The sequence below is a fragment of the Saccopteryx bilineata genome, chromosome 3, assembly GCF_036850765.1.
Source record: "Saccopteryx bilineata isolate mSacBil1 chromosome 3, mSacBil1_pri_phased_curated, whole genome shotgun sequence".
Lineage (NCBI taxonomy): Eukaryota > Metazoa > Chordata > Mammalia > Chiroptera > Emballonuridae > Saccopteryx > Saccopteryx bilineata.
The window spans coordinates 240,117,447-240,143,891 of NC_089492.1; the positions used below are offsets into that span (position 1 = coordinate 240,117,447).

The 26,445-nt window shown below is 39.0% G+C and overlaps 1 protein-coding gene across 10 annotated transcripts in view; it reads right to left on the reverse strand.

Annotated features, from left to right (window-relative positions):
- Positions 1-26,445, reverse strand: part of PATJ (PATJ crumbs cell polarity complex component) — a 418,144-nt gene that overhangs the window by 326,142 nt on the left and 65,557 nt on the right. For all 10 annotated transcript variants that reach the window (XM_066269036.1, XM_066269031.1, XM_066269034.1 and 7 more), the window contains exons 15-17: positions 13,630-13,764; positions 9,482-9,643; positions 4,970-5,098 (exon numbers count right to left, since the gene is read on the reverse strand). In XM_066269036.1, coding sequence (XP_066125133.1) covers positions 4,970-5,098; positions 9,482-9,643; positions 13,630-13,764 — 426 coding nt within the window. The remainder of the gene's footprint in view (positions 1-4,969; positions 5,099-9,481; positions 9,644-13,629; positions 13,765-26,445) is intronic.

The following is a 26,445-nucleotide window of genomic DNA, read 5'->3' on the forward strand; positions in this document are numbered from 1 at the left end:
GCTGTGATAAATTTATTACAGAGATCCCTGGTAAAAAAAAAAAAATGCAGATGAAGTAACCCTTATAAGAAATGGAGGACTAGAATGTGGTAATTAAAAGTACAGACTCTAGCCTGACCAGATGGTGGCACAGTGGATAGAGCCTCGGATTGGGATGTAGAGCAGCCAGGTTCGAAACCCCCAGGTCGCCGGCTTGAGTGTGGGCTCACCTGCTTGAATGTGGGGTCACTGGCTTGAGTGTGGGATCATAGACATGACCCCATGGTCACTGGCTTGAGCCCAAAGTTCACTAACATGAAACCCAAAGTTGCTGGCTTGAGCAAGGGGTCACTGGCTCTCCTGTGGGCCCTCCCAACCCATCAAGGCACATGAGAGAAAGCAAACAATGAACAACTAAGGTGCTGCAACAAAGAACTGATGCTTCTCATCTCTCTCTCTCTTCCTGTCTGTCTGTTCCTATCTGTCCTTCTCTCTGCCTCTGTCACACACACACACACACACACAAATAAATAAATAAAAGCACAGTCTCTAGGAGCCAGATGTTTGAGTTAAACTCTAGTTCAGCCACATACTAGCTGTGTGAACTGAAACTAGTTACTTAACTTCTCTGTGCTTAGGTTCCTCAATTCTAAAATAAGGATAATAATATGCACTTCACATGGTTCTTGTGAGGAATACATAAAGCAATTAATTACAATAGTGCCTAGCAAATACTACAATTACATTTGTATAAATACTAGAATATTAGTCTGAACATCAGTAATATTCCAAGTAATAAAGGCATTAAACAAAAATATTGGGGAATTAAAGCAAAGATACCTAGGGTATAATATATATATAAACCCCACCTAGAAACTGGCAAGAAACTATACTACAAAAACTTATAACCAAATTTCTGAAGAGCTTTATGTTGCTTAGCAAAATAGTACAACCCTGGCCAGGAGCTCAATTGGTCAGAGCATCGTCCCAATTCACCAGGGTTGTCGGGTTGATCCCTGGTCAGAACATGCACAAGAATCAACCACTGAATGCATAAATAAGTGGAACAATAAAGCAATATCTCTCTCTCTCTAAAATCAATAAATTAAAAAAATAATTAAAAGAGAGTACATAGTTAGCCACAATTTTCATGCTCTTGACAAATTATGTACATTGCTGTTTACCATGACACAATCCTATAAGGCATGGAGTTACAGTGATTAATCAATGACTCTTCTAATGTGGTATACATACAGAGGAGGATTTTTAAAAACCACTGCATGTAGTGCCTAAGAGTATTTGAGATTAACAAATAGTCTACCTTCATTCAAATCATAGCCAATAAAGCTACAATCACTTTATCCTAAAATATAATTAGAAGACTTACAACCTGAAACATATGTACTATATTTTCCCTGTTGCTTTCTGCTTTTCCTTTGCTCCAATCTATTTAAAATCCTTTCATGAAAAGGAATTTCCACATTTTCCCTTTGGCCATATGACTGAGCAATAGAACTGGTTAGTAGATTCAACTCCTTCATTCAGGTAGAAAGACAAGCTTCTTTTCTCTGCTTAGCTACACAACTTCCATTAATAGTTAATTACAAAATCACTTGTCCAGACAGCTACCCCATGTTGCCATGGCCAACTCAAGATCCTCTGTCTGCTCACTTATCTTTTCCTAAGGTTTGGCTCAATTTATGTAAAAAGTTCATTTCTAGCCAATAATCCAAAATTGGATAATTTACATATGATTCATCAAGAGCTGGCTTCATTTTAAAATGCAATTTTACAATCAAATTTAGCTTTCTCTAAACAAAAACATTTAACTTATTAATTTTTATTATTAATTTTTCTAATCTCACTAGATAGTTGAAAATTGATAAGAGAATATAAATACCGAAATATGGCTCCATCTTTGAAGAAGATATTAAAAACATTTTGTCTTAAATTTTTAAATTGGGTCATTATTAATATATTTGCATAATAATGCAACATTTCTACTTCTTTACACATTAATTTACTTAATCCACAATAATTCTTTGAGTTAGACAATATTATCCCCACTTTACAGATGAAGAATTTGCATAAGCACACATGAAATATATATTATGTATAATTTTGCCAGGTTCTTGAGGAATTTATCATTCTAGAGAAAAACTCATTAGTGAGAAAAGTGGTTAACTAAAATTACTATTCTAAAGCAAATTTCAATCTCTTCAATACTGCTAATGCATGCTCTCCCACTCTACCAACAGTTTCTCCTGTGGCCAAGGTGGCCAAGATGTTTCTACCATACTTCTTATTCTAAATGTGCTAATCCTGGGGTGAGGGTGGGGATCTGCACTGGTCCTATTCAGCTACCTAATAAATTCATGCGGGATGGATCAAATATAGTAACAACCAGGAACACGGCTTTTCATGGCTTTTGCTAAACCTTTACCTGGTCTTGCAAAACATATTTTCAAACTTTAGAATTTATTACCTAATTATAAGGGATGGTATGACCAATCAATTAACATGTGTTTATGTGTCATCTAAATGTCATAGTGGAAAACAGTTCATAACTTGACAAATGGGGAAAACATGCTGTACACAACTATGAGTATACTTCAGATTGACTTAAGGAAAAATTCAATTTAAGATATCTTCCAAAGTTTAGCTACAGAAGTCAATAAACTGAGCCCTTTAATGTAAATCAAAGTAGCAGTTAGAAAATGAAGCATTTTTCTATTAATTCTTTGACAAGCACAAAGACAAAAATAATATCTAACACTTCTTTTGCAGCAAAACTACTATATAATTTGTGCAGAGTAATGATGACTGTAAGATGAGAGGGGGAAAACCTTAGAACTTTATATAAATATATACAAATTTTAAAAACAAAAGGTAAGTTACAATGCATTCACAGAAATACAATGCAGAAAAAAGCATTCCATATTTAGAACTGACTATATGCATTTTTTAAAGTGTAAAGTTCAGAACTCATAATGTTCCTATAAATTAGGGATTAAACTGTTAAAAACTACCAAGTTTTTCCTTCCATCTTTTTTTTTTTTTTTTTTTTTTTTTTTTAGAGGCAGAGATAGACAGGGACAGACAGACAGGAACAGAGAGAGATGAGAAGCATCAATCATCAGTTTCTCGTTGCGCCTTGCGACTTCTTAGTTGTTCATTGATTGCCCTCTCACACGTGCCCCAACCACGGGCCTTCAGCAGACCGAGCAACCCCCCGCTGGAGCCAGCGACCTTGGGTCCACGCTGGCGAGCTCTTTGCTCAAGCCAGATGAGCCCGCGTGCGACCTCTGGGGTCTCGAACCTGGGTACTTCCGCATCCCAGTCCAATGCTCTATCCACTGCGCCACCGCCTGGTCAGGCTCCTTGCATCTTTTATTGAAGTTTTCTCCCTAAATGTCTGAACATCTGTTTTAAATGTGTAATATTCAAAATTCAAAACTTGCAGATAATGCCATTTAACAGGATAAAAGCAACCATTATGATATATTTATTATATTTATATATAGATTTCAATGATCATAGAAATGTAGCTGAATATCTAAGAGACATCAAAAGGTATTTTCTAAATTAAATCCCAATTATCAAAATGGTTAATAAGAAATCCCATTGAATGTTTACATTTAGTCCCAGTTAATTCTGGCTAACCTAAGCTTTATGCAATCATTCTGCAAATATTGTATATTTGTTCATCACCTACCATGCACGAGGTAACAGAATACATTGGGGAGGAAAATAATGATATATACAGGTCATTTATTTTATATGCTCTAATATTAACCAATATATAAACTTTCAAAATTTTACAGTATTAATATTTTCATAACAATATTTCCCAAAATGTGCATTATTTGAAATTCAATAATGCTCCAAAAAGAAATTCTAATAACAAAGAAGAAGATTATCTGGCGCAGAAATATTCCAGCAAAAATAAAATAGATATAATCTATTTCAGTAATCTTAAATCACACTGCCAAAATATGGAATTTAATGTCTTACATAATGCTTAAAGTATTTTTCTTTTAATCTATTCTTGATTGCCTTACTATATTAAAAATAAAAGAACTGACTTTTATATCACTTGGCATTTTATGTGGTTTGATAGAATACATTTTGCTTTATTAAACCACAATGTGTTTAGGTAGCATAAATGTATTAAAATATGCATCTTAAAAGGGAAGAGATTTCTTGCCAACAGTTTTAATTCCCCATATAATCAGAAGCTCTAAAAGTACTATAAACTGGTAAACTAGTAAACTGGTAAGACATATAACTGTCTTATTTTACCTTTGACGTTCTCCCCCAAATGCATCAGTATCTTTACTCTAGTCATACCTGGGATACATATAAATACATAAATATCATGTGTCCCTTTATTAAATATAAATATATAATTTCACCAAGTAGAAATTTCACATTTCTACTTCATTAAGCTTATTGAGATTAATAAGTAAGCAAAACTATAAAAACCTCCACGTGAAGGGGAGGGAGAGGAAGAAAATTGTGAATGATTACTAATATGTACAGGATTTCTTTTGGGAGTGATGAAAATGTTCCAAAATTAGATGGTGGTGTGGTGATGGCTGCACAACTCAATACATATACTAAAAACAACCAAACTATACACTTTAAATGGGTGAATTTTATAGTATGTGAAATATATCTCAATAAAGCTGGGGGGGGAAACCCTATTAAAAAAATTCATTAAGTTCCAGTCTCTAAAAGCATCCATGGGTACAAAATTATTGCTTCCCTTATTGTCTAGTTATTGTATCATCCATCATTTTATTTACTAAGAGAGCTATCAATTGTCAAGATAACAATGAAAAATATGAAACCTCATCTTTGGACAATAGCATTATATATCAAATCATTCAGTTTTGCCTAAGTCAATGGACAACTTAAACAATTACTACTTCACATAATGTCAATACAAACTGATCACTCTAAAAAAACTCTATAGAGGTTCTTGTACCTGGTAATCCAAAATGCTGAATCCCAAGCCTTTATGATCTTTTACTAGTTCAACAATCTTGACTTCAGGAGACCACAGTGCTAATTCCCCATCATCTTCTTCAGTGTTGACATCTATATTGTGATCAGCCTGAAATACCAAATAACATAAATGCTTCAAAACACTTTCATTTCATTCTGAAAAGAACATATCAAGAATCTCATAACTCCTTCTCAAAATGGGGATTCTCTTTGGCATGCGTAGTTTTTCTTTCCCGTCTTTTTAAAAGGAACATGCATTGGGGCACATATACTATAGTATAAGATCTGAAAACTCAAGCACTTAAAAATGCAGTTTGTTCATACACGTTTTTCTTACATGTAAAGTACCCATTTCATTCAAAGTATTAACACTGACCTCTTATACTTCAATGAGTTCTGTCATCCCATTAGAAGCATAAAAGGAAAAATAAGCAATTTAAGGAAAAATGAAAACATCACACAAAGTCAAAACTTGTAAAATATTTAAGTAGCAATACCTGAATCTGTAATTATAAAAAGAGACAGATAAAGATGCCAACACAGAGAGAGGTCAGGACAGGTATAGAGAAACTTCTGTTGGTTCCAATAAGTTTTCAAGAAAAACTTTTACTAGAAAATAAAGTGAAAAAGAAAATCAACTCTTTGGGAATCATGTAAATCTAAAAACAGATAAAAATCACTGAGTTGAAATAATGAAATTCCCATCTTGGAGAAAGTAGATCAGCACAACTGTCCAGTACACTGGTCCTTGGTTATTTCCCCTGAGCTCACACCCTCTAACCCCCCTATTCCATGTTTCCCCTCCGTTCACGGAAAAGACTCTGGCAATGGAATTGTAGGAAGCTAACGGATACGGGGTCAATGAGTCAGTTATGCAGGACCAGAATAGCTGCTCCAACCTTACATCTGCATACTATTAATAGCACTGTATCATTTCTTTTTATATGATTTAACCTCCCTAAAAAACTCTGAATTTTTATCTGAAGCTCAAGAATTGCCTTCTTTTATTTGCAGCCCAAGTAACTAACAAAATGCCTGAATCACAGACTAGATTGAAAACTCCGTACAAGCTTCGTTAAGAGTTTACCCTGGTAATCCACTCTACCTCACAATAGTGCCTGGCTAATGAAAGCGCTCAACAAATATTAGATCAGTACATTAATAAATTATCCATCTTTCAGTGGGTTTCCCTTGAAACTCTTTTTAAATAAAGCTACAGACTAAATAATATTTTTTTTTGTATTTTTCTGAAGTTGGAAACGGGTAGGCAGTCAGACTCCGCATGCACCCGACCAGGATCCACCCGGCATGCCCACCAGGGGGCGAAGCTCTGCCCATCTGGGGTGTTGCTCTGTTGCAACCAGAGCCATTCTAGCGCCTGAGGCAGAGGCCATAGAGCCATCCTCAGTGCCAAGGCCAACTTTGCTCCAATGAAGCCTTGGCTGCAGGAGGGGAAGAGAGAGACAGAGAGGAAGGAGAGGGGGAGGGGTGGAGAAGCAGATGGGCATTTCTCCTGTGTGCCCTGGCCGGGAATCGAACCTGGGACTCCTGCACGCCAGGCCGACGCTTTACCACTGAGCCAACCAGCCAGGGCCCTAAATAATAATTTTTAAAAGTAGACTTCTTAAAACTTTGGGTGATCTTAGTAAATAAAATGAAAGTATGTTATTTTTATTACTTTAATTTTGAGTGACCTGTATAAGAAAAATCTATTCAATGGAGTCAAAGTTGGGGGAAGGAACCCCTCTAATAGGGAAAGATAAGGTACCACAACTAACACAAAACATGTTTTAATTAGGGTTGGTCCATACCTCAAACTGTCCCTTCAGGACATGGAAAGTTAATACTCAATCCATGGTGGACTGAATCTAAACATGGGAACAATTTCTTGGTTCTGGAATTACAACACTTGGAAATACGTAGTGGGAATGTTCTGGATCAACAACCTTCATATATATATGGATGTGAGGAAATGATACATTTAAAAAGAAAACACTCGGCCCTGGCCAGTTGGATCAGTGGTAGATCATCGGCCTGGCGTGCAGGAGTCCCGGGTTCGATTCCCGGCCAGGGCACACAGGAGAAGCGCCCATCTGCTTCTCCACCCCTACCCCTCTCCTTCTTCTCTGTCTCTCTCTTCCCCTCCTGCAGCCAAAGCTCCATTGGAGCAAAGTTGGCCCCAGGCACTGAGGATGGCTCTGTGGCCTCTGCCTCAGGTGCTAGAATGGCTCTGGTTGCAACAGAGCAATGCCCCAGATGGGCAGAGCATCGCCCCCTGGTGGGCATGCCGGGTGGATCCCGGTCGGGTGCATGTGGGAGTCTGTCTGACTGCCTCCCCTTTTCCAACTTCAGAAAAATACAAAAAACAACAATAACAACAAAAAAAACACTCAAAGCTTCCAATAAAAAGTAATGTTCCAATAGCTAATACAATATGATTGATGTTTTACTGAGGCATTTAACACCCTCACTGATTAATGAGCATTAGAATTTTGGCTGAGCTGCCTAATCAGATAGAGTTTAAGAATCTAACACAGTATTGGGATAAATGAAAAAAGAGACAAATGAAAGAGAGAGCCAGGATAACATACACACACACACACACACACAATTATAAAACCACAGTTTATAGAAATTTCAAGGCATCTAAGGCAGTGGTCCCCAACCTTTTTTGGGCCATGGACCGGTTTAATATCAGAAAATATTTTCACGGACTGGCCTTTAGGGTGGGACGGATAAATGCACAAAATAAAATTATGTGACCGGCATTAAAACTGTGGTATTTTTAAATATAATTGTCGAACTTACGAGACAGGCATCAAGAGTGAGTCTTAGACGAATGTAACAAAGGGAATCTGGTCATTTTTTAAAAATAAAACATTGTTCAGACTTAAATATAAATTAAACGGAAATAATGTAAGTTATTTATTCTTTCTCTGCAGACCGGTACCAAATAGCCCACGGACCGATACTGGTCCACGGCCCGGGAGTTGGGGACCACTGATCTAAGATATATAAGGTATTATTCTCCAACCTAAAATACATTACTTTGATACAATCAATTCTGCATAACTCCTGTATTTACAGAATGGAAAGCAATCAACTAATGGGCAGCAAGGTTGACATTTCGCATAATTCAGAGCCGTTGTTTACCCATTGTGGTAAAGTATGACAGATGGGAAGATAGAGTCAGCAAGCTGGTTGGTGATTTACACACCCTGTTAGATTAGATTAGAGGCATTTTTATGAACCTTTAGAGGTAAGCCATCACCCACATTGAATTTTAGTAAAGACAGCAAGAATCACAAAAGTGTGGCATTTGAGTCCCTTCTTTGAAGTATGTTTTACTAAAGATATACATTTTTAAAAAGATTCTCAGTCAATAATTCACTAAGCACTTTTTATACACCCAGTACAGAATAAAAGCACTATGAGATACAAAATAATTTTAAGATACATCCTCCGCCCACAGGAGCAGACAGTTTTCTGGTAAGAATAAGCTTAATAATCATCTGTGACTGTAAGAGACAGTATCATGCTAGACTCTTATGCCCTTTAGGATATCAGAAAACAAAGATGGGTGCCCTGGTAGAGTCAAGAAAAGCTATAGCTAACTTTTACTGAGCACTTTCCATGTGCAAAGCATTGCTCCAAGAACTCTGCATACATTACTTCATCTTCTCACACTAACTGATGAGGTGGTTAAGCACTCTAAGTATCCTCATTTTTCAGAGGAAGACTATGAACAGAAAGTCAAGTTATTTGCTCAAAGATTCAGAATCAATACACAGTAGAGCAGAATTAGAGTCCTTATATTTTGAAATTCAGACCACAGGCAGGTAAAAGGGAAGGTCCTATGTATCTAAACTTTTATTAATGGAATTATAATCTAGAAGTATCTGGAAAGGTAGAAACAGCATAACAGATGAGGTAACAAATGGCATAAGATGACAAAGCATGTGCTTAAAATCATTTTCATAGTTACAATGCTCTTTTAAAAAAAAGAAAGAGGGAGAGAGATCACCAAGAGCACAGAAAGTGTTATTTTATTCTCTGACCTTCTGAAGGCTTTTATAGCAATTTTTAGACTCACTTTGAAATTGGTCATTGATCTTTGTATTTTTAAGACTCTTAAAAAGGGGAAGTCCATTAGAAATTCAAGTCACCAATGTCAAACTGATTAAAAGGAACTGAGTTAAACTGGGAGCCAGAAGTAATGAGCCCAGGCAAATATTAAAAAAAAAGGTCCTCTAAAATCAAAGTGCATGCATGTTAATGTCATCAATATTTCAAGGGGAAAAGAAGAAAAATTTTATGACATTAAGTGAAAAATAACAATTTGAAAGCTATGCATTGTTGCCATTGAGAACTACTGTCATCAAATAAAAGAAGGGGGAAATATTTTTCCCTCTCTCCATATTGTAATGCACTCTTCGGGGCATCCTTAAAGAATGGGCATGCCTGCGGAAACTGCAGTATATTAATTGAGTACCTCCATCTCAGGAAGAGAGGCTTCCGTGGTCCTTGGTTCATCTACAGAGGCTTCATCATCAAACAACCGTCGACAGCAAACCAAAGTAAAGGGGGGCGGCACCTCCTTCAGAAAGGAGACAGCTTCTCGGCGAGATTTCCCATAGAGCTGCACACCATTGACCTAGAAAGACCAGGGTAAATCAGAAAGAAGAAGCCTCAGATGAAAAACCAAAAATCTCTGGCTTTCATCAGCCTATCAAAAGGAAAATAGGGCATGGTTTTCCTTTCCCTGGAAACAATGAGCCTAAATTGAACATAATTTCAGTAGTAACTAAAAAAATTAGAAATTCTTAAAATTTATACAAACAAAGGCTAACCCTTTATTGAACTTGGGTGAATAAAGTATGAAATGTGTGCAGAGTACAACTTTTACCGGGTCCGTGATCTGGCTGATTTTTCATACCACCATAGTTTCTCCTTTCTATACTCCAATGTGATAAGTCTCTCATCTACCTCTACCATCCCTCTTTAATAAATACATTAAATATCATTTACAGCTTTATGGCCATTTCCTCTTGCATTTTTGTTTTGTAAAACTATCACTGTAGATAGTAACATTAATTTTAAGGCTTTAACTGCCGCTAAACTTATAACGTGTAGGTAACAAAATCTAGACTACTAGGCTGTCAAAATTTAGCATCAGTTCACAATTTTCTTTCATATCCCATAAACCCTTAATAGTAGACCGAGAAAAATCACTTCTATACAAAGGTACACATAACTGTGCATCAGTTCTAGTCTTCCATGCTCTGCTGACGCAGTCATCAATTGTAGAAAGTGTATCAGTTTTCAAATTATTTTATATGTCTCATATATTTACAAGAACAAAAAGATAACCAACTATCCCTTAATAATGAGTAATGCTTATCACCAAAAATTATTGAAATTTCCTTTTCATTTTAGTGAATAAAGGCAGTATATTGCACCAAAGATGATTTATAAATATGTCCATTCTAATTTTCCAGATATGTGACTTAAGCTCAAGGAGCTCTGCCAGTTCTGACTAAAAATCACAAAAAGCTGATCTGTCTGCTACTCCCAAAAGGCTGAGGCATGAACACTATCCAGGCAACAAATAATCTCTTCACATCTAACTCTACCTTCCTGGGAGGGTTCAGCAGCATTATTAGTTTTAAAGGCATTTCTGGTCTGGCACTAATTTCTGACAGGTGCAGCACTAATGTCCAGATAACTGACAGGGCTGCCTTTCCTGGGAGGAATCTTTCCATAAAAATCTGTCATTGCTTAGAGAATAAGAGCACAGAGAGTGGCTGGAAGCATCCCATCGGCAGTGATCTGAGTCCCTTGGAATCACTCTCAGGTCAGTAACATACCAAGCACTTAGCCATCAGGCCAGACAATCTCCCTGCCTCTTAATTATTTACAAAGAAATCACCACATAGCAGAGAGACCGACGTGCGCTTCAGGGAGCAGGCCCTAGTGGAAAAGTAAATATTATCTCCCAAGACTTTATGACTGATGAAAGGGCCCAGGGGACAGCAGGTTCAGCAGCAGATGAAAGGCTTTCCCTGGAAGAATTACAAGCCAATCTTCACACAAAAGTGGGCAGAGAGGTACATACCACTGGTCACACCATGTCCATGGTGCAAACCAGTTCCACAGCACAGAAAGTTCTACAACCAACCAAGTGGGTAGAAACCTACACTGAAAATAACACAAGCACATACAATCAAAGCAGGAATTCTACCCACACACAGTATTAGTTTGTGTTTCACATTACTTCAACAAACTAGAAATCACTTTTCAGGATTTTATCTTGGAGTATATTTAAATATTTATTTACCTCATTATTTATTCATTTGAATTGTCTCCCATTATTATAGCAGTGTCTGGTAGTCCTCCTTAATGCGCTCTATCGCTGAAGGGATTGGTCACATTTCCCATTACCCGCTCCTATCTACAGGGATTTCTGGCTGCTGGAAATAGCTGCTCTGGGCTGAGACTTGGCAGTGTTCTAACCCCAAAGCATATTTGTGTTTCTGGTTTTAAACTCTAAGGAGTACATTAAACACACACACACACACACTTTAAGTTCAAGAGTTTATTTGGCTAATTTTTTATGTCTCTCTATTTGGTTACTCAGAAGCAGCCAATTTTTATTTTAGAGTTCACAATACTTTTCTAGGCCCTTCAACTTGAGACCCTCTTAAGTCTCAGTTGTTCGGATTGTGATCACAAAACACGCACACACAGACTCATTTGCTGAGGGCATCATCCTGGACAAGTACTGTGCTGCTGCATTACCTCATTCGATCCTCACTCATCCTGTCCATACAGACTGCTCATGCCTTTCCACAGTGATGATATTGCCAATCTCTCACAGTGAGATAATGCTTTATAGTTTACATGGATGATACTACATTAGATCCTCACAAACACATAGTGATGTGGACACTTATTGATGAAGAAACTAAATCTCAAAGAAGTTAAGTGACATGCTAAGGGACATGGTTAAGCTGTGGTAAGTTCAGAACCAAAAACAGCTCTTCTGACTTTGAAACCTGTGCTTTTCTCCATGTCCCAAGTCCTTTCACAAAAAATCTATACTTATAAATTCAAGTCTTCATGAATTATCACACCACTTTCTATTACAAGGTTGAAAGTCCTTGGAATTCTAATTTTGCCTAAAGCACAGAGGATGCAGTTGATGGCTGGGATCACTTATACTTACTGTACCCAGATAGAGCTAGCATTTCTTTATCATTTACCACATACTAGCAGTGAATTGCACTTAAGGTCCCAAATTATATACTAAAAATACTTAAAATGTAAATTATATGTTATGTATATTTTACCACAAATAGTGAACTAAACTGGTTTTGCTCATAGTTTCACATCTCTCAAACTAATACATCTCATTTTTCAATATCTAAAAGCTACATATTAGAGACATGGTTTCCAAATGGTCTCTAATCAAGATTATCATGTTGATTTCCATAAAGCTATGCCATGTGCCCAGGAAATCAGAAAGAAAGATATAATTTGAACAAATAAAAAAACCTAAGTGATATAGTAAAATCTAGGGCATTAATCTGCCAATAAGCATCCCAGTATCATTCCTTGAACAACTCTAAAATAACTAACTTGCTTCATTTGACAGCAGGACTTCACATCCTACCCTCTCAGGCTTATGAGAAAATTTGACAACAATTAGTCATAGCACTTTTCCCTCTGGTCTTGAAATTCAACACACTCTTCTAGGCACTTAGATATTTCAGATGTCCCAAAAGATGGGAAAAATAAAGTTTTGTTTTGTTTTTGTTCTTTTGAAAAATAAAGTTAAAGTATATAACCTACTTCCTTTATCACTGCATAAGCTGTTATTATTATCTTTTTGTGTGTGTGTGAGAGAGAAAGAAAGAGAGAGGGATAGATAGGGACAGACAAGACAGGAAAGAGAGAGATGGGAAGCATCAATTCTTTGCTGCAGAACCTTAGTTATTCAATGATTGCTTTCTCATATGTGCCTTGACCAGGGGGCTACAGCTGAGCCAGTGACCCCTTGCTCAAGTCAGCAACCTTAGGCTCAAGCCAGCAACCTTTGGGGTCATGTCTATGATCCCACACTCAAGCCAGTAACCCCACACTCAAGCTGGTGAAGCCTCGCTCAAGCAGGATGAGCCCATGCTCAAGCTGGTGACCTCAGATTTTCAAACCTGGGTCCTCTGTGTCCCAGTCTGACACTCTATCCACTAAACCACTGCCTGGCCAGGCAAGTTGTTATTATTTTTCTTTATCTTTTATTTATTTTTTCTAGCTTCATTGAGATGTAATTGACATATTACATTATATAAATTTAAAGAATATAGATAATCTGACATACATATTTATATATAGTGAAATTACTACCACAATAAGGTTAGCTAGCTTACAATTTCATCATGTCACAGTCGCCATTTTTGTAGGTAATGAGAACATTTAATATTTCACAGGTACCTTGAAATACACAATACTATGTTAACTGTAGTCACCAAGTTTTTTTCCTTCCAAGTAGGCCACATGTTACTGGCATTGGTAGTGGATTTCCAGTGAGAACACATTCTCCCAGAGCTTAAATATTCCTGTCTGTTCCTTCATAAATTTTACCTCAAGAAGCTCATCTTCTGGCTGAAGGAGGCCCAGTGTATCAATAAGGCCACCTGGAGCAATCGAAGAGATGTAGTGGTGCCCATCAAAGGAATCCACTTCCATGCCGAGCCTCAGAGTGTGAATGGGTAGCAACTGCAGCAAAATACAAGGTAATAATATCAAACATCACGAGGCACTTCCAGCTGTTAATCCTCCAGCAGGTATTTTATAGAAAAGCCCAAACCCTTGAATCAGATGTTCAAACTCCAAAAAGAGGACAATATAGGAAAACTAGCCTCAAGGAAAATATGAAGTTACTTGTTCTCTTGTTCTCACTCCTCTTTTTGTTTTAGATTCTCTAAGAATAAAGTAGCAGACAACAAAGTCCTGCTTTCAATTCTAAGCTCCTGGCACTTCCAGCTTCACAAAGTTCTCAGTATTGATTCTGTGTTGCACTTTTATAAAGGGCTTCCCATCTCCCAAAACATCCTAACTCCTCTTTATTAACTTCTAAACACACTTTAAAACCAAAATAGTATCACTTCCAGAAAGCACTTCCTGATAGCCGAGTTAAGCTGCCTCCATCTGGGACCCAATATCACCCTGTGCAGCTACTATCACAGCCCACTACATACTCTGTTTAAAATTTGTTTTCTTGATTGTTCCCCCTGCTTGAGTGCAGAGTTATATCTTTTCTCTCTATAACCTTAGGCCCCTAAAACAGTACCAGCCACTAAACAAGGGGTCATTAAATTTTACTTAACTGTAGTTGAAAAAGAAAAGGTTTTTTTTATACATATATATGAGAGGTGGGGAGATAGAGAGATAGACTCCCACATGTACCCTGACTAGGATCACCCGGCAAGTTCTGTCTGGAGCCAATGCTTGAATCAACCCAGCTAGCCTCAGCACCTGAGGCCAATGCTCAGACCAACCAAGCTACTAGCTGCGGGAGGAAAAAAGAGAGAGAAGGGGATGAGAAATGAGGAAGAGAAGCAGATGGTCGCCTCTTACGTGGGCCCTGACCGGGGACTGAACTCAAGACATCCACATGCTGGGCCAACACTCTATCCATGACCCAACTGGCCAAGGCCAAACTTTTTTAAATTTTTAAAAAATGTTATTTGAACTAATCCATGAAAGATGGTATCTCATTCAAAATGTCCTTTTCCATCTCACCAACTTAAATAAAAACAATTTCTGATTTGGGGGGAGGTATGGGAGTGTAAATAAAAGATGTAACCATCATTCCACTTAAAGATTGATGCTGGCCAATCCCTCTACTGGGTATATATCCCAAAAACTCAGAAACATTGATACGTAAAGACACATGCAGCCCCATGTTTATTGCAGCATTGTTCACAGTAGCCAGGACATGGAAACAACCAAAAAGCCCATCAATAGATGACTGGATAAAGAAGATGTGGCACATATACACTATGGAATACTACTCAGCCATAAGAAATGATACATCGGAACATTTACAGCAAAATGGTGGGATCTTGATAACATGATACGAAGCGAAATAAGTAAATCAGAAAAAAACAGGAACTGTATTATTCCATACGTAGGTGGGACATAATAGTGAAACTAAGAGACATTGATAAGAGTGTGGTGGTTACGGGGGGGGAGGGGGGAATAGGAGAGGGATAGGGGGTGGGGAGGGCCACAAAGAAAACAAGATAGAAGGTGACAGAGGACAATCTGACTTTGGGTGGTGGGTATGCAACATAATTGAACGACAAGATAACCTGGACTTGTTATCTTTGAATATATGTATCCTGATTTATTGATGTCACCCCATTAAAAAAATAAAATTATTATAAAAAAAAAAAAAAAGATTGATGCTGGCCCATAAATCATGCTGTAAATGGACATCAGAGAAATGGCAGCGAGAGATACTCCTGGTCTCTCCCCTTGAAATTTTAACAAATTCTACAATAATACGCAGAGAAAAAAACCCAGATGAACTTGAAATAGACACACACCAGGTAGATAAAGGTATGATCGCACAAAAAGGTGGGCCAAAGATAGAATCTGTTCACAGAAGAAAAAGAAGTCAGAGGAACGAGTCTCTTCCCTCACAAACCTGAGAGAAGAAGGCACTGTTGGCGCAGGCTTTGTCTTGGAGCTGGAGCAGGGAGAAGAGGAGAGTGGGGGGGGGGGGGGCTGAAATAGGGGTGATGACCAAGAATGGGGAGCAGGGCCATTTCTTGGAGTCTGCTGCACCCCTGATTGCAGGCGCTGGGCGACTGCAGGCGCTGGAAGCACACAAAACCCATGGCGCACTCCTAAGAACTGCAGGTGAATAGCTTGTAGAGATCAGCCCACTTGGGCACTGGGGCGTGCTTGATCTGCCCAGCCTTATGTGTTCAGCCTTGACTGGCACAGTTCAACCTTGTGGTGCCAGATGCACTTGATCTGGGATCTGCCCCCACCCAAAGCTTGCCCAGTGTTTAGTGTGTGTGGGTGGGATGTCCCTGATCTGCGATCTCTGCCACAAGGGCTCTCAGAGCTCGGACACCCGCCTCTGGCGCGCAGCCCCAGCCCAGCCCAGGACTGTGCTTTGAGTGCTTAGAGAGGTATCGGAGGAGGGACTGAACTGTGTCAGCCCAGCCTCCTGGTTCCACATTGCTCCCCTTGCTGTGCGAACAGTTGCGGTGGTGGACCCCCCTCAGCTGGGTCTCCAGGCTGCTCTCTCCTGTGAGAGGCGGAGGTGCCCCGGCGCTTGAACCCCTGCTCTGTTGAGACAAGGGGGAAGGCCCCAGAAGATTCCTGGTCTGCCATTGCTAGAGCCATAATATTGCAAAGCCCTAACAACAAGCCCCTCCTACCAGCGCAACAGCCCTGCCTGCATCAAGATAAGACAGCAAAGCCTCAGCAGAGCTCCACCAAACAATCTCGCAGAGGCAAACCCTACCTCCTACAGCACCTCCTACCGGAAAAAGGAATTTTACCTCTCAAAACTGGAAAAAAATACATTTTTCTCGTTTTTTTCTGCTTTATCCTACTTTTTCCCTCTTTCCTTTTTCTTCTTTCTCCTTTTCCAATGTGAAGTTCATTATCCTTAGTTGTTATATTTTTTATTCTTGATTTTTGCAAGGGTTTGTTTCTGATACTTTCTCTTTTTTCTCTCCTTCCTTCTCTCCTCCTTCTATCACCTTTTTCTTCTTTTCCTTTTTTTCTCTTTTTCTTCCTCTCACCTGAACATCATTTTTCATCAAGTTATTTGTTTTGTTTTGTTTCGTTTTATAAGTAAATTTTTATTCATTTTAATGGGGTGACATCAATAAATCAAGGTACATATATTCAAAGAAAACATGTCCAGGTTATCTTGTCATTCAATTCTGTTGCATACCCATCACCCAAAGTCAGATTTTTTTCATCAAGTTATTATATTTTAGACTCATACTTCTTTTTGTGGCGTTTTACTTGTTTTTTTACTTCACTCTGTTTTTTTCTCTGTTTCTACTTTTTATTATCTGTAGTTTTCTTTTACTTATCATTATTTACAGAATTTGTATTTTTCACTGTTTTTTTCAATTATTTTTTTTATAATTTTTTAGTTATCTCGTGTAGGGTTATTAACAATACCAATCACAAATGCCATCAAGGAAAAAGAGATCAAATTACAGATATACAAGGCAGAGACATAGTTCAGATAGATAAAAAGTCTCTAGAAAAAAACTTCAATTACATGGAAGCCTTGGAGATTAATGACAAAGAATTCAAACTTGAAGTTCTAAAAATGCTCAGAAAGATACAGGAAAAACATTGACAGGCAATTTAGTGAGCTCAAAAAACAACTTAATAAATAAAGAGTATTTTACCAAGGAAATTGAAACTATAAAAAAGAACTAAACAGAGATGAAAAACTTTATACACGAACTGAAAAATGAGGTAACTAGCTTGGCTGATATAACAGGCCAGTTAGAAAAGAGAATCCGTGACATTGAAGACAAGCAACTAGAGATACCAAAGAGAGAAGAAGAGAGAGACTCACAAATTAAAAAAAAAAAAAATGAGAAAGCCCTACAAGAATTGTCTAACTCTATCAGAAAGAGCGATGTAAGAATAATGGGTCTATTAGAAGAAGAAGAGAGGGAAAAGGGAATGGAGAACATATTGAAACAAATAATTCATGAGAACTTCCAAGCCTGTGGAAAGAGAGCCTCAAATCCAAGAAGCAAACAGAACACTGAGTTACCTCAACCCAAACAGCCCTACTCCAAGGCACATTGTATTGAAATTATCACATATCTATGACAAAGAAAGAATCCTCAAGGCAGCTAGGGAGAAGAAGAATATAACAAATAAAGGAAGACCCATTAGGCTATTGTCAGATTTCTCAGCAGAAACTCTACAAGCCAGAAGAGAGTGAACCCCAACATTTAAAGTACTGAAAGAGAGGAACTACCAGCCAAGAATACTATATTCATCAAAGCTATCCTTCAAATATAAGGGGAAATGAAAACATTTACAGACATACAGAAGCTGAAAGAATTTACCACCAGAAAACCCCTACTACAGGAAATACTAAAGGGGGTTATCCGACCAGATACAAAGACAAAACTATGAGTAAAAATTTTAACAAAACCACAATAAAAACAAGGATAATCTGCGACAACAATGACATAAAAGGGGAGACAATAAAGATCAGCAGTAGCAAAGGAAAATGGAGTACAGAAGCATTCATGAGATAATGGACTCTAATAAATATGATAATTCTTCTTTTAATAACCTAATGGTAACCATGCCTGAAAATGCCACTACTTAAGCAGCTTAAAAAAAGAAGAAACAGAAGATAAAAGTATGGAATACCACCAAACAAAAATAAATGACAAAAAAACAAAAAAGAAGAACCAAACAAGACATAAAGCTTTCAGAAAGCAGTATATAAAGTGGCAATAGGAAATCCACAAGTGTCAATAATTACACTAAATGTAAATGCCCTTCAATAGAAGATTGGATAAAGAAGATGTGGTATATATATACTATGAAATACTACTCAGCCATAAGAAATGATGACATTATATCAATTATGACAACATGGATGGATCTTGATAACATTATACTGAGTGAAATAAGTACATCAGAAAAAAGCTAAGAACTATATGATTCCATACACAGGTGGGACACAAAATTGAGACTCATGGACATAGATAAAAATGCAGTGGTTACCAGGGGAAGGGAAGGGAGGAGAAGAAGGGGAATAGGGGGGAGGGGGAGGGACTTAAAGAAAAACAAAATATAGGGTGAGAGAGGATGATTTGACTTTGGGTGATGGGTATACGGCATGATCAACTGTCCAAATGACATGGAGATGTTTTCTCTAAATCTATGTGCTCTGGTTGACCAATGTCACCATGTTAAATTTAATTGTCTAAATTTTAAAAAATTGCCCATAAATCAGGTTTTGTTTTGGGATGATGAAAGAGTTCTGGAAATATATAATGGTAATAGTTGCAAAACAATATGAATGTACTTGGAATAACTGAATTATACAATTACTTAAAAATGGTTAAAACGGGGAATTTTGTTATGTATATTTTACCACAATAAAAAAAAACTGCCCGTAAAAAAAAAATTGATGCTGTTGGCCTAAAAGAATTTAAACGAGCTAAGAAATGAGTTAAGTGTTAATAAACTAGCCAATGTCAAAGTAAAAGGTCAAGGGCATTCACCAAACTCCCTTTCCTTGACTTTCAAAGACTGAGCTAATGATTTCTCATTGTGACTATATAAACTCAATATGATAAATGGCACTGATTATGATTTATATTTCCTATATCAATAGGCTACTCATCTTAAAATACCAGGGCTACCCCTAACTGTGTACTTGATAAGGAAAAAAACCCTACACAAAGGGGTAATTCATCCACAACATGGCTCTTTCCCTCATAGTCTCTATTCTTTCTGACCTCTGAGCTTGTCACTGCCCCTTAGTCATCTGCACTGAGTTCCCAGCGTTCCACAAGCCTGGCCTCAGACACCACCTGGGGCACATTTCCATCCCACTACAAACACATGGACAAATTTGAAGTGGCAAGCAGTCCAGTTGACTAAGACCCCAATGACTAAAATTGGCATAAATGACTTTTGGGCCTGGGCTAATTTTCTGAAAAGAAGTGCTCTTGAGCAAGACGCACCTCAGAATCTACAACTGTCCCTGGAAATAAGATGTTCTAGCACTGTAAATGGAAGATTAAGGTTGTTTCTCCTCTTACTCCTTCTTTCTGATTTCTTTAGTTCTCACTGCTGCCACCTTATTCTCTTGTCTGGTCATTGTATCAAATTTCTCCAAGCTAGGAGACATTGGTGTCATCTTCTTTAGCAGTAAAAGAAGAATAAAAACTCCTAGAGAAATGTTTCTGTAATAATTTACCAACCCCTCTCGCCAACTTTCTTCCTTCGTTTATAGGCCAAACACTAGGGCAGAGTGGTCAGTGGGTCTACCCATAAGTCATCTCTAGGGGAGTGCTGAAGCCTGCTTGTAAGACTGTGCAATTTTCAGGAATTTTGTAAGCCAGCTCTTAAATATACCCATTATTAAAAATTAGATTATGCCTGACTGGGCGGTGGCGCAGTGGATGGAGTGTCGGACTGGGATGCGGGGGACCCGGGTTCAAGACCCCGAGGTCACCAGCTTGAGCCCAAGGTCGCTGGCTTGAGCGGGGGGTAGCTCGGTCTGCTGTGGCCCCCTGAGTCGGGGCACGTGTGGGAGATCAGTCAATGGACAGCTAGGGAACCACAACGAGGGGTTGATGTTTCTCGTCTCTCTCCGTTCCTGTCTGTCTGCCCTCTCTGTCCCTCTCTCTGACTCTCTCTGCCACACACACACACACACACACACACACACACACACACACAGATTATATAAGGTTACAATTAAATAATATTAAAATTAAATGTATTAAGTATGCAAAATCCATCACTTCCTAATTTTTTTGTGTGTGTGACAAAGACAGAAAGAGGAACAGAGAGAGGGACAGATAGGGACAGACAGGTAGGAAGAGAGATAAGCATCAATTCTTCGTTACAGCACCTTAGTTGTTCATTGATTGCTTTCTCATATGTGCCTTGACCAGCGGGCTTCAGCAGAGCAAGTGACCCCTTGCTCAAGCCAGTGACCTTGGGCTCAAGACAGTGACCACATTCAAGCCAGTGGCCATGAGATCATGTCTATGATCCCACACACAAGCCAGCAACCCCGCATTCAAGCTGATGAGCCCACACTCAAGCCGAATGAGCCCAGGCTCAAGCTGGCAACCTTGGGGTTTCAAACCTGGGTCCTCTGCATCCCAGTCCAATTCTCTATCCACTGCACCACTGCCTGGTCAGGCCTTAATTATTTCTTAACACATTTTTTTAAAACATGTTCTTGAAGTGACTTCTAACTGACATAAATATGTTAGAAACAACTTCTATCTAAGAACTTAAAGGCCACTGAAGGGGTGAACAACTGAAAGAGATGAAACAATTGATTTGTTCAGTCGCTAACTGTAGCTGGACTGGATAATGAAACAGTCCTGCTCTCACAGAGAAACCTGCAACAATGAAATGCTACTGTGAATCCCTGCCCTACTCAGCTTTCAGTGATTTTCAGTCATTTTGGTAGCTTGAAATCTACCCAGCGGGAGATTACACTACAGATATTGATAAATTGTACAAATCAGAACTGCCTTTTTATTTTCCTTTTTGAGAGCTAGAATTTACCAGCATACCACTCATCTGCAATCAAGTTTAAACATGATACCTAGCATATACTTTTAGAATATAAACTATGTGTAAGGATTTGAGCTATGAGCTGGAACTATAGGGTGAACAAAAGAAAGTCTCTACCTTCACAAGCAAGCGAGAGAGAGCAGATACATGCAGACAAATATGTAAAAAATAATTCACCAACAAACAAGTGAATAATAACTATTAATTGTGATAGTGCTGTGAAGGAACTAACTTAGGTCTAGATGTCAGACATGATGGGTACAGGCCATTTGGAAAGTTGCTCAGGTTTCAGAGATGGGGACACATGTAAAGTGAGTCTTAAAAGAAAAGAATGAATCAGCCCTGCCCTGGCCAGTTGGTTTGGTTCCATGGATAGAACGTCGGGCCAGCATGCGAACATCCCGAGTTCGATCCCCAGTCAGGGAACACATGAGAAGTAACCATCTGCTTTTCTCCCCCCACCCCTTTCCCTTCTCTTTCTTTTCCTCTCCTGCAGCCAGTGGCTCAAATGATTTGAGCATTGGCCCCAGACAGGGGTTGTGGGGTACCCGGTCAGTGTGCATGCAGGAGTCTTATCTCCCTTCCTCCCACTTAAAAAAAATGAATCAGATCTATCAAGAGACTGCTGAGGGAGTCCTTGTGGGAGATAAGTGAGAAAGATTAGTTGCTAAGTTTTTGGTCTTAGCAACTCAGTAGATAGTGGTTGCAATTTCAGCATGGAAATTAGTGCCCAAATTAAAACAAAGATATTGCTATACACACAGAGAGATCTTTGCTACTTATATAATAATGTGCCCCATAAAAAAGGGTTAAAGAGGAAACTGATTCCAATTTCCCACCCCAGCCTTTACCAATCCTGCTCTACTCACATGGTTGACCCCCACCCACGGAACAGCTGACATCAAGAATTGGTTTAAGCATTGAGGAGCCGCAGAGGCTTATTCATGGAATCCTCTCCCATCAGACACCAGGCTCTACCTTTCTAGGCTATTCCAGCTTATATCTATTATAAACACCATGCTCCCTAGTACTTAAACCATGAACAAAACACACATGCTCCATCTTTAATCACACTGAGCAAGTAAACCAGGAATGATGTTTACAAAACCTGCCAATCTGAAAGAGGCCTACCTAATATTAATTCTGCATCTACATCTGAGTACAGCTGGATTTCTGAGCCTTCACATTACATTGCTGAGGGCTTCTCTGTAGGAGCAGGACTGTTTAATTACCTGTCTCTGCTGCATTTAGCAACTAAACAAATCAACCATTTCATCTGTCTCTTTCAGTTGTCCAACCTTTTGGTATTCTGAGTTCTTAGAGAGAGAGCAGAAAGTGCTAAAATGACAGGAGTGGATGCAACAGATGGATGATTGGCATTTTCACACACATCGCATGGTAAGCTTTTTGGCACTTATTCAATGAGCTTTCCAAGGGGTCCTTATTGAAATTGACAAAGCTAAGGAGCAGCAGATTGTCATGATCCTGATGACAAATAGAGGATGCAAGGAAATGTATTCAAGGAAAGTGTGGCCATGGTGTGATCAAATGAGATCAAGTTCTTCTAACACACACACATGGTATGATTTACTGTCAGTGCTAAAATGATAAAGATCAAATGAGATCAAGTTCTTCTAACACACACACACATACACACACACACACAAGATATTATATAGCCATTTATGTTTAAAGATTGGGGGAAAGAGGTACTAAGTTTACCACAAATAAGAAATAAACTTTCCAAGAATGAGGCTTTTATTTTGTGTGTGTGACAAAGACAGAGAGAGGGACAGACAGACAGGAAGGAAGAGAGAGGAGAAGCATCAGTTCTTCATTGCGGGTCCTTAGTTGTTCATTGATTGCTTTCCCATATGTATCTTGACCGGGGGGCTACAGCAAACCAGTGACTCCTTGCTCGAGCCACCAACCTTGGGTTCAAGCTGGTGAACCTTGCTCAAACCAGATGAGCCCGCGCTCAAGATTTAACTAAGGGTGAAATATAGCATAATGGTCTCCAAAGTTAGGTGTGTTCACTCAGGTTATGTAAGACAATCCATGAAAGCTTCATTTATATATTAGTTTTTCTCACCCATGTAAAATTTTAATTCTGGATGTTCAAAAAATAAACACTGTGTGTTCTGTTGTACAGAAATATATTGAGGGTTCTCTTCAGTTTCTAACACCAAGGTCAAGTATCAGTTGTCACATCATTTCAGATATTTATGTTACCTGTCTGGCCCAAGTGATATCTGAGCTTCTGACACATGACAACTCTTTCTCTTCCTGTGCTCATGGCATTTCCTCCATCTGGAATATCCACTGTTCTTATTTCTGCAAACCCATTTTTCAGAGTATAGTTCAAATCCCATCCTCCCAATAAACTTTCTTCCTCTGTCTTGAAGAAATAATACCTCCTTCACTGAATACACATATGGCATTTTAGCAATACCTGAGCAATAATTTTTTTTTTTAAGTCAGAGAGAGGAACAGATAGGGACAGGCAGACAGGAAGGGAGAGAGATGAAAAGCACAATTCTTTGTTGTTTGCACCTTAGTTGTTCATCGATTGTGTTTTCATATGTGCCTTGACTGGGGGGGGGCTCCAGAGCAAGTGACCTCTTGTACAAACCAACGACCTTGGGCTCCAGCCAGCGACCCCACACTCAAGCTGGATGAGCCCACACTCAAGCCATCAACCTTGGGGTTTTGAAACTGAGTCCTCTGCATCCCAGTCTGATACTCTACCCACTGTGCCACTGCCTGGTCAGGCCGAAGCAATAATTCTCAATGGAGTAAGCCAAGAAAAGAATTACAATCCTCACTCCAAACCTATGGAATCAAAATATTGGTCAGGAGTAACAAAATAGGACACTTGTATTTTGAAAAAGCTCCTCTGATGTTCCTGATAGGCCATCTACCATAGTCAATAACCACTGTTATTATAGTTATTTGAGACCAGCAAAGTATACAATTACATGCTTGAGAACTGGTAACAGAGGTTGGTTGTCTCTGGAGAGAAATAGAAGGGGACTGGAATGGGAGGGAAACTTCAGTAACTTTTAAATTATATACCTTATCTATTATTATATTATCTATTCAAAAATGTATATTCCATATGGTATCTATTCAAAAGATTAAAGAATGGCAGAGACTTAGATGCCAAATAACCCCTGACTTATTTCTTGATTTTGCTACTTACTAGCTACATATGCTCTTAGGCAAGTCACTTCAACTGCCTGACACTCAGTTTCCACATATTAAAAATGGAAAGGAGAAAATACCTCCTGCCCAATAGGGTAACTGTGAGAAATAAAGGAGATAATGTAGTTAAAGCAAAAACTGACCCTGGTAACTGAGTGGCAATGTACAATGCAACTCCTGGAGAGCCCAGTCATCCCACTGCCTGAAAAATTGTCTTTACTCATTGAGAGTGAGGAGGAAACTCACATTCTATGTCATTCAGAGGATGGTTCAGAGAATACAATTTAGGAGGAAAAATCAAGCAAAATCTGTCATTCTGCCTTGTTCAAAACCAGAGAATTGTACCTAGTATTTTTGTTTCCCACAAGAGGAATATTAATAATGCTTGCTTCATATCACAACTGATGGCCAGCAGCAAGATCACTGGAATGAGCTTAATATTTCTCCCTCACAACACTGTGATTATCTTAATAGTAAACACTTGCCAAGAAAGCCATCCCCAAAAGTGCAAGTCTTCCCCAGATGCGGGAAAACTATTCTTGTGTCATAACTAACAGCTTCCTAGAAGCAGTACAGCTAATGCTCAAGCCACTGTAAATTGCTTTCACCTCCCTTTCTTCCACAAGTCCACTGGCCCACAATATATGAAGATGCCTCTTGAATCATAATCCCTTCAAAAGTGGTGGCTATGGGGTGGAAACTGGAGGGACCATCTAAAGACAGCGAGATCCTTATGAAAACCAATGACAGCCATGAAACATAATTTTCTTTCCTTTCTTCCTTTTTATTTTTGTGACAGAGACAGAGGGAGGGATGAATAGGGACAGACAAGCAGGAAGGGAGAGAGATGAGAAGCATCAATTGTTTGGTGTGGCACCTTAGTTGTTCATTGATTGTTTTCTCATATGTGCCTTGACCAGCAAGCTACAGCAGAGTGAGTGACCCCTTGCTCAAGCTAGCGACCTTTGAGCTCAAGCCAGTGACCATGGGGTCATGTCTATGAGCCTGTGCTCAAGCTGGTGAGCCTGTGCTCAAACCGGTGACCTCAGGGTTTTGAACCTGTATCCTCTGCACCTCAGTCCAATGCTTTATTCACTGTGCCACTGCCTGGTCAGCACATAATTTTCTTAATCAGAAAGTTAATGGGGCCTGATCAGTGTTGGCACAGTAAATAGAGTGTCGACCTGGGATGATGAGGACCCAGGTTCAAAACCCCAAGATTGCTGGCTTGAGTGCAGAAACCATCCGGGGCTTAGCATAGGATCTTCGTGAGCCCAAAGGTCGCTGGCTTGAGCAAGTAGTTACTGGCTCGACTTGAGCCTCCATTCCCATCAAGGCACATATGAGAAGTAATCAATGAACTAAAGCAATGCATCTATGAGTTGATGCTTCTCATCTTTCTCCCTCCCCCCTACCTTGCAAAAAAAGAAAAAGAGAAAAGAAGAAGAAAGAAAGCTGATGGGGCAGAGGAAAAACATGCAGCTTTGACCTCAGACCAAGACACTACCTTGCTTAAATCTTTGCACTGGTGTCTTTCCACAGGCTTACCACCATGGATCTCGAGGCCACAGAGCACCTGGTGTCCCTCATCTGATCACTCTTCACTTAGTTTGACCCAGACACTCTGAAACAAACAACTTCCATTCCTCATATATGCTAGCCCTTTCCTGCGGATCACCTGTTTCCCAGATGAGCAGTTCTTATCCTTCAAGCCTGAGCTTTTAAAAAGGCTCTTTCTGGCTCTCTCTCTAAAGTACCCCGCCCTCAGCTAGGTTCTCATCATCCTGTTTGTTTCCTTGCATCATTTCTTACAATCTACAAACATCTTACCAAGTTATTTTTTGTTTATTATCACGCTCCTACCTAAGCCCAGAATCTAAGCTCTGTGGGAACAGCTTTTCCGTT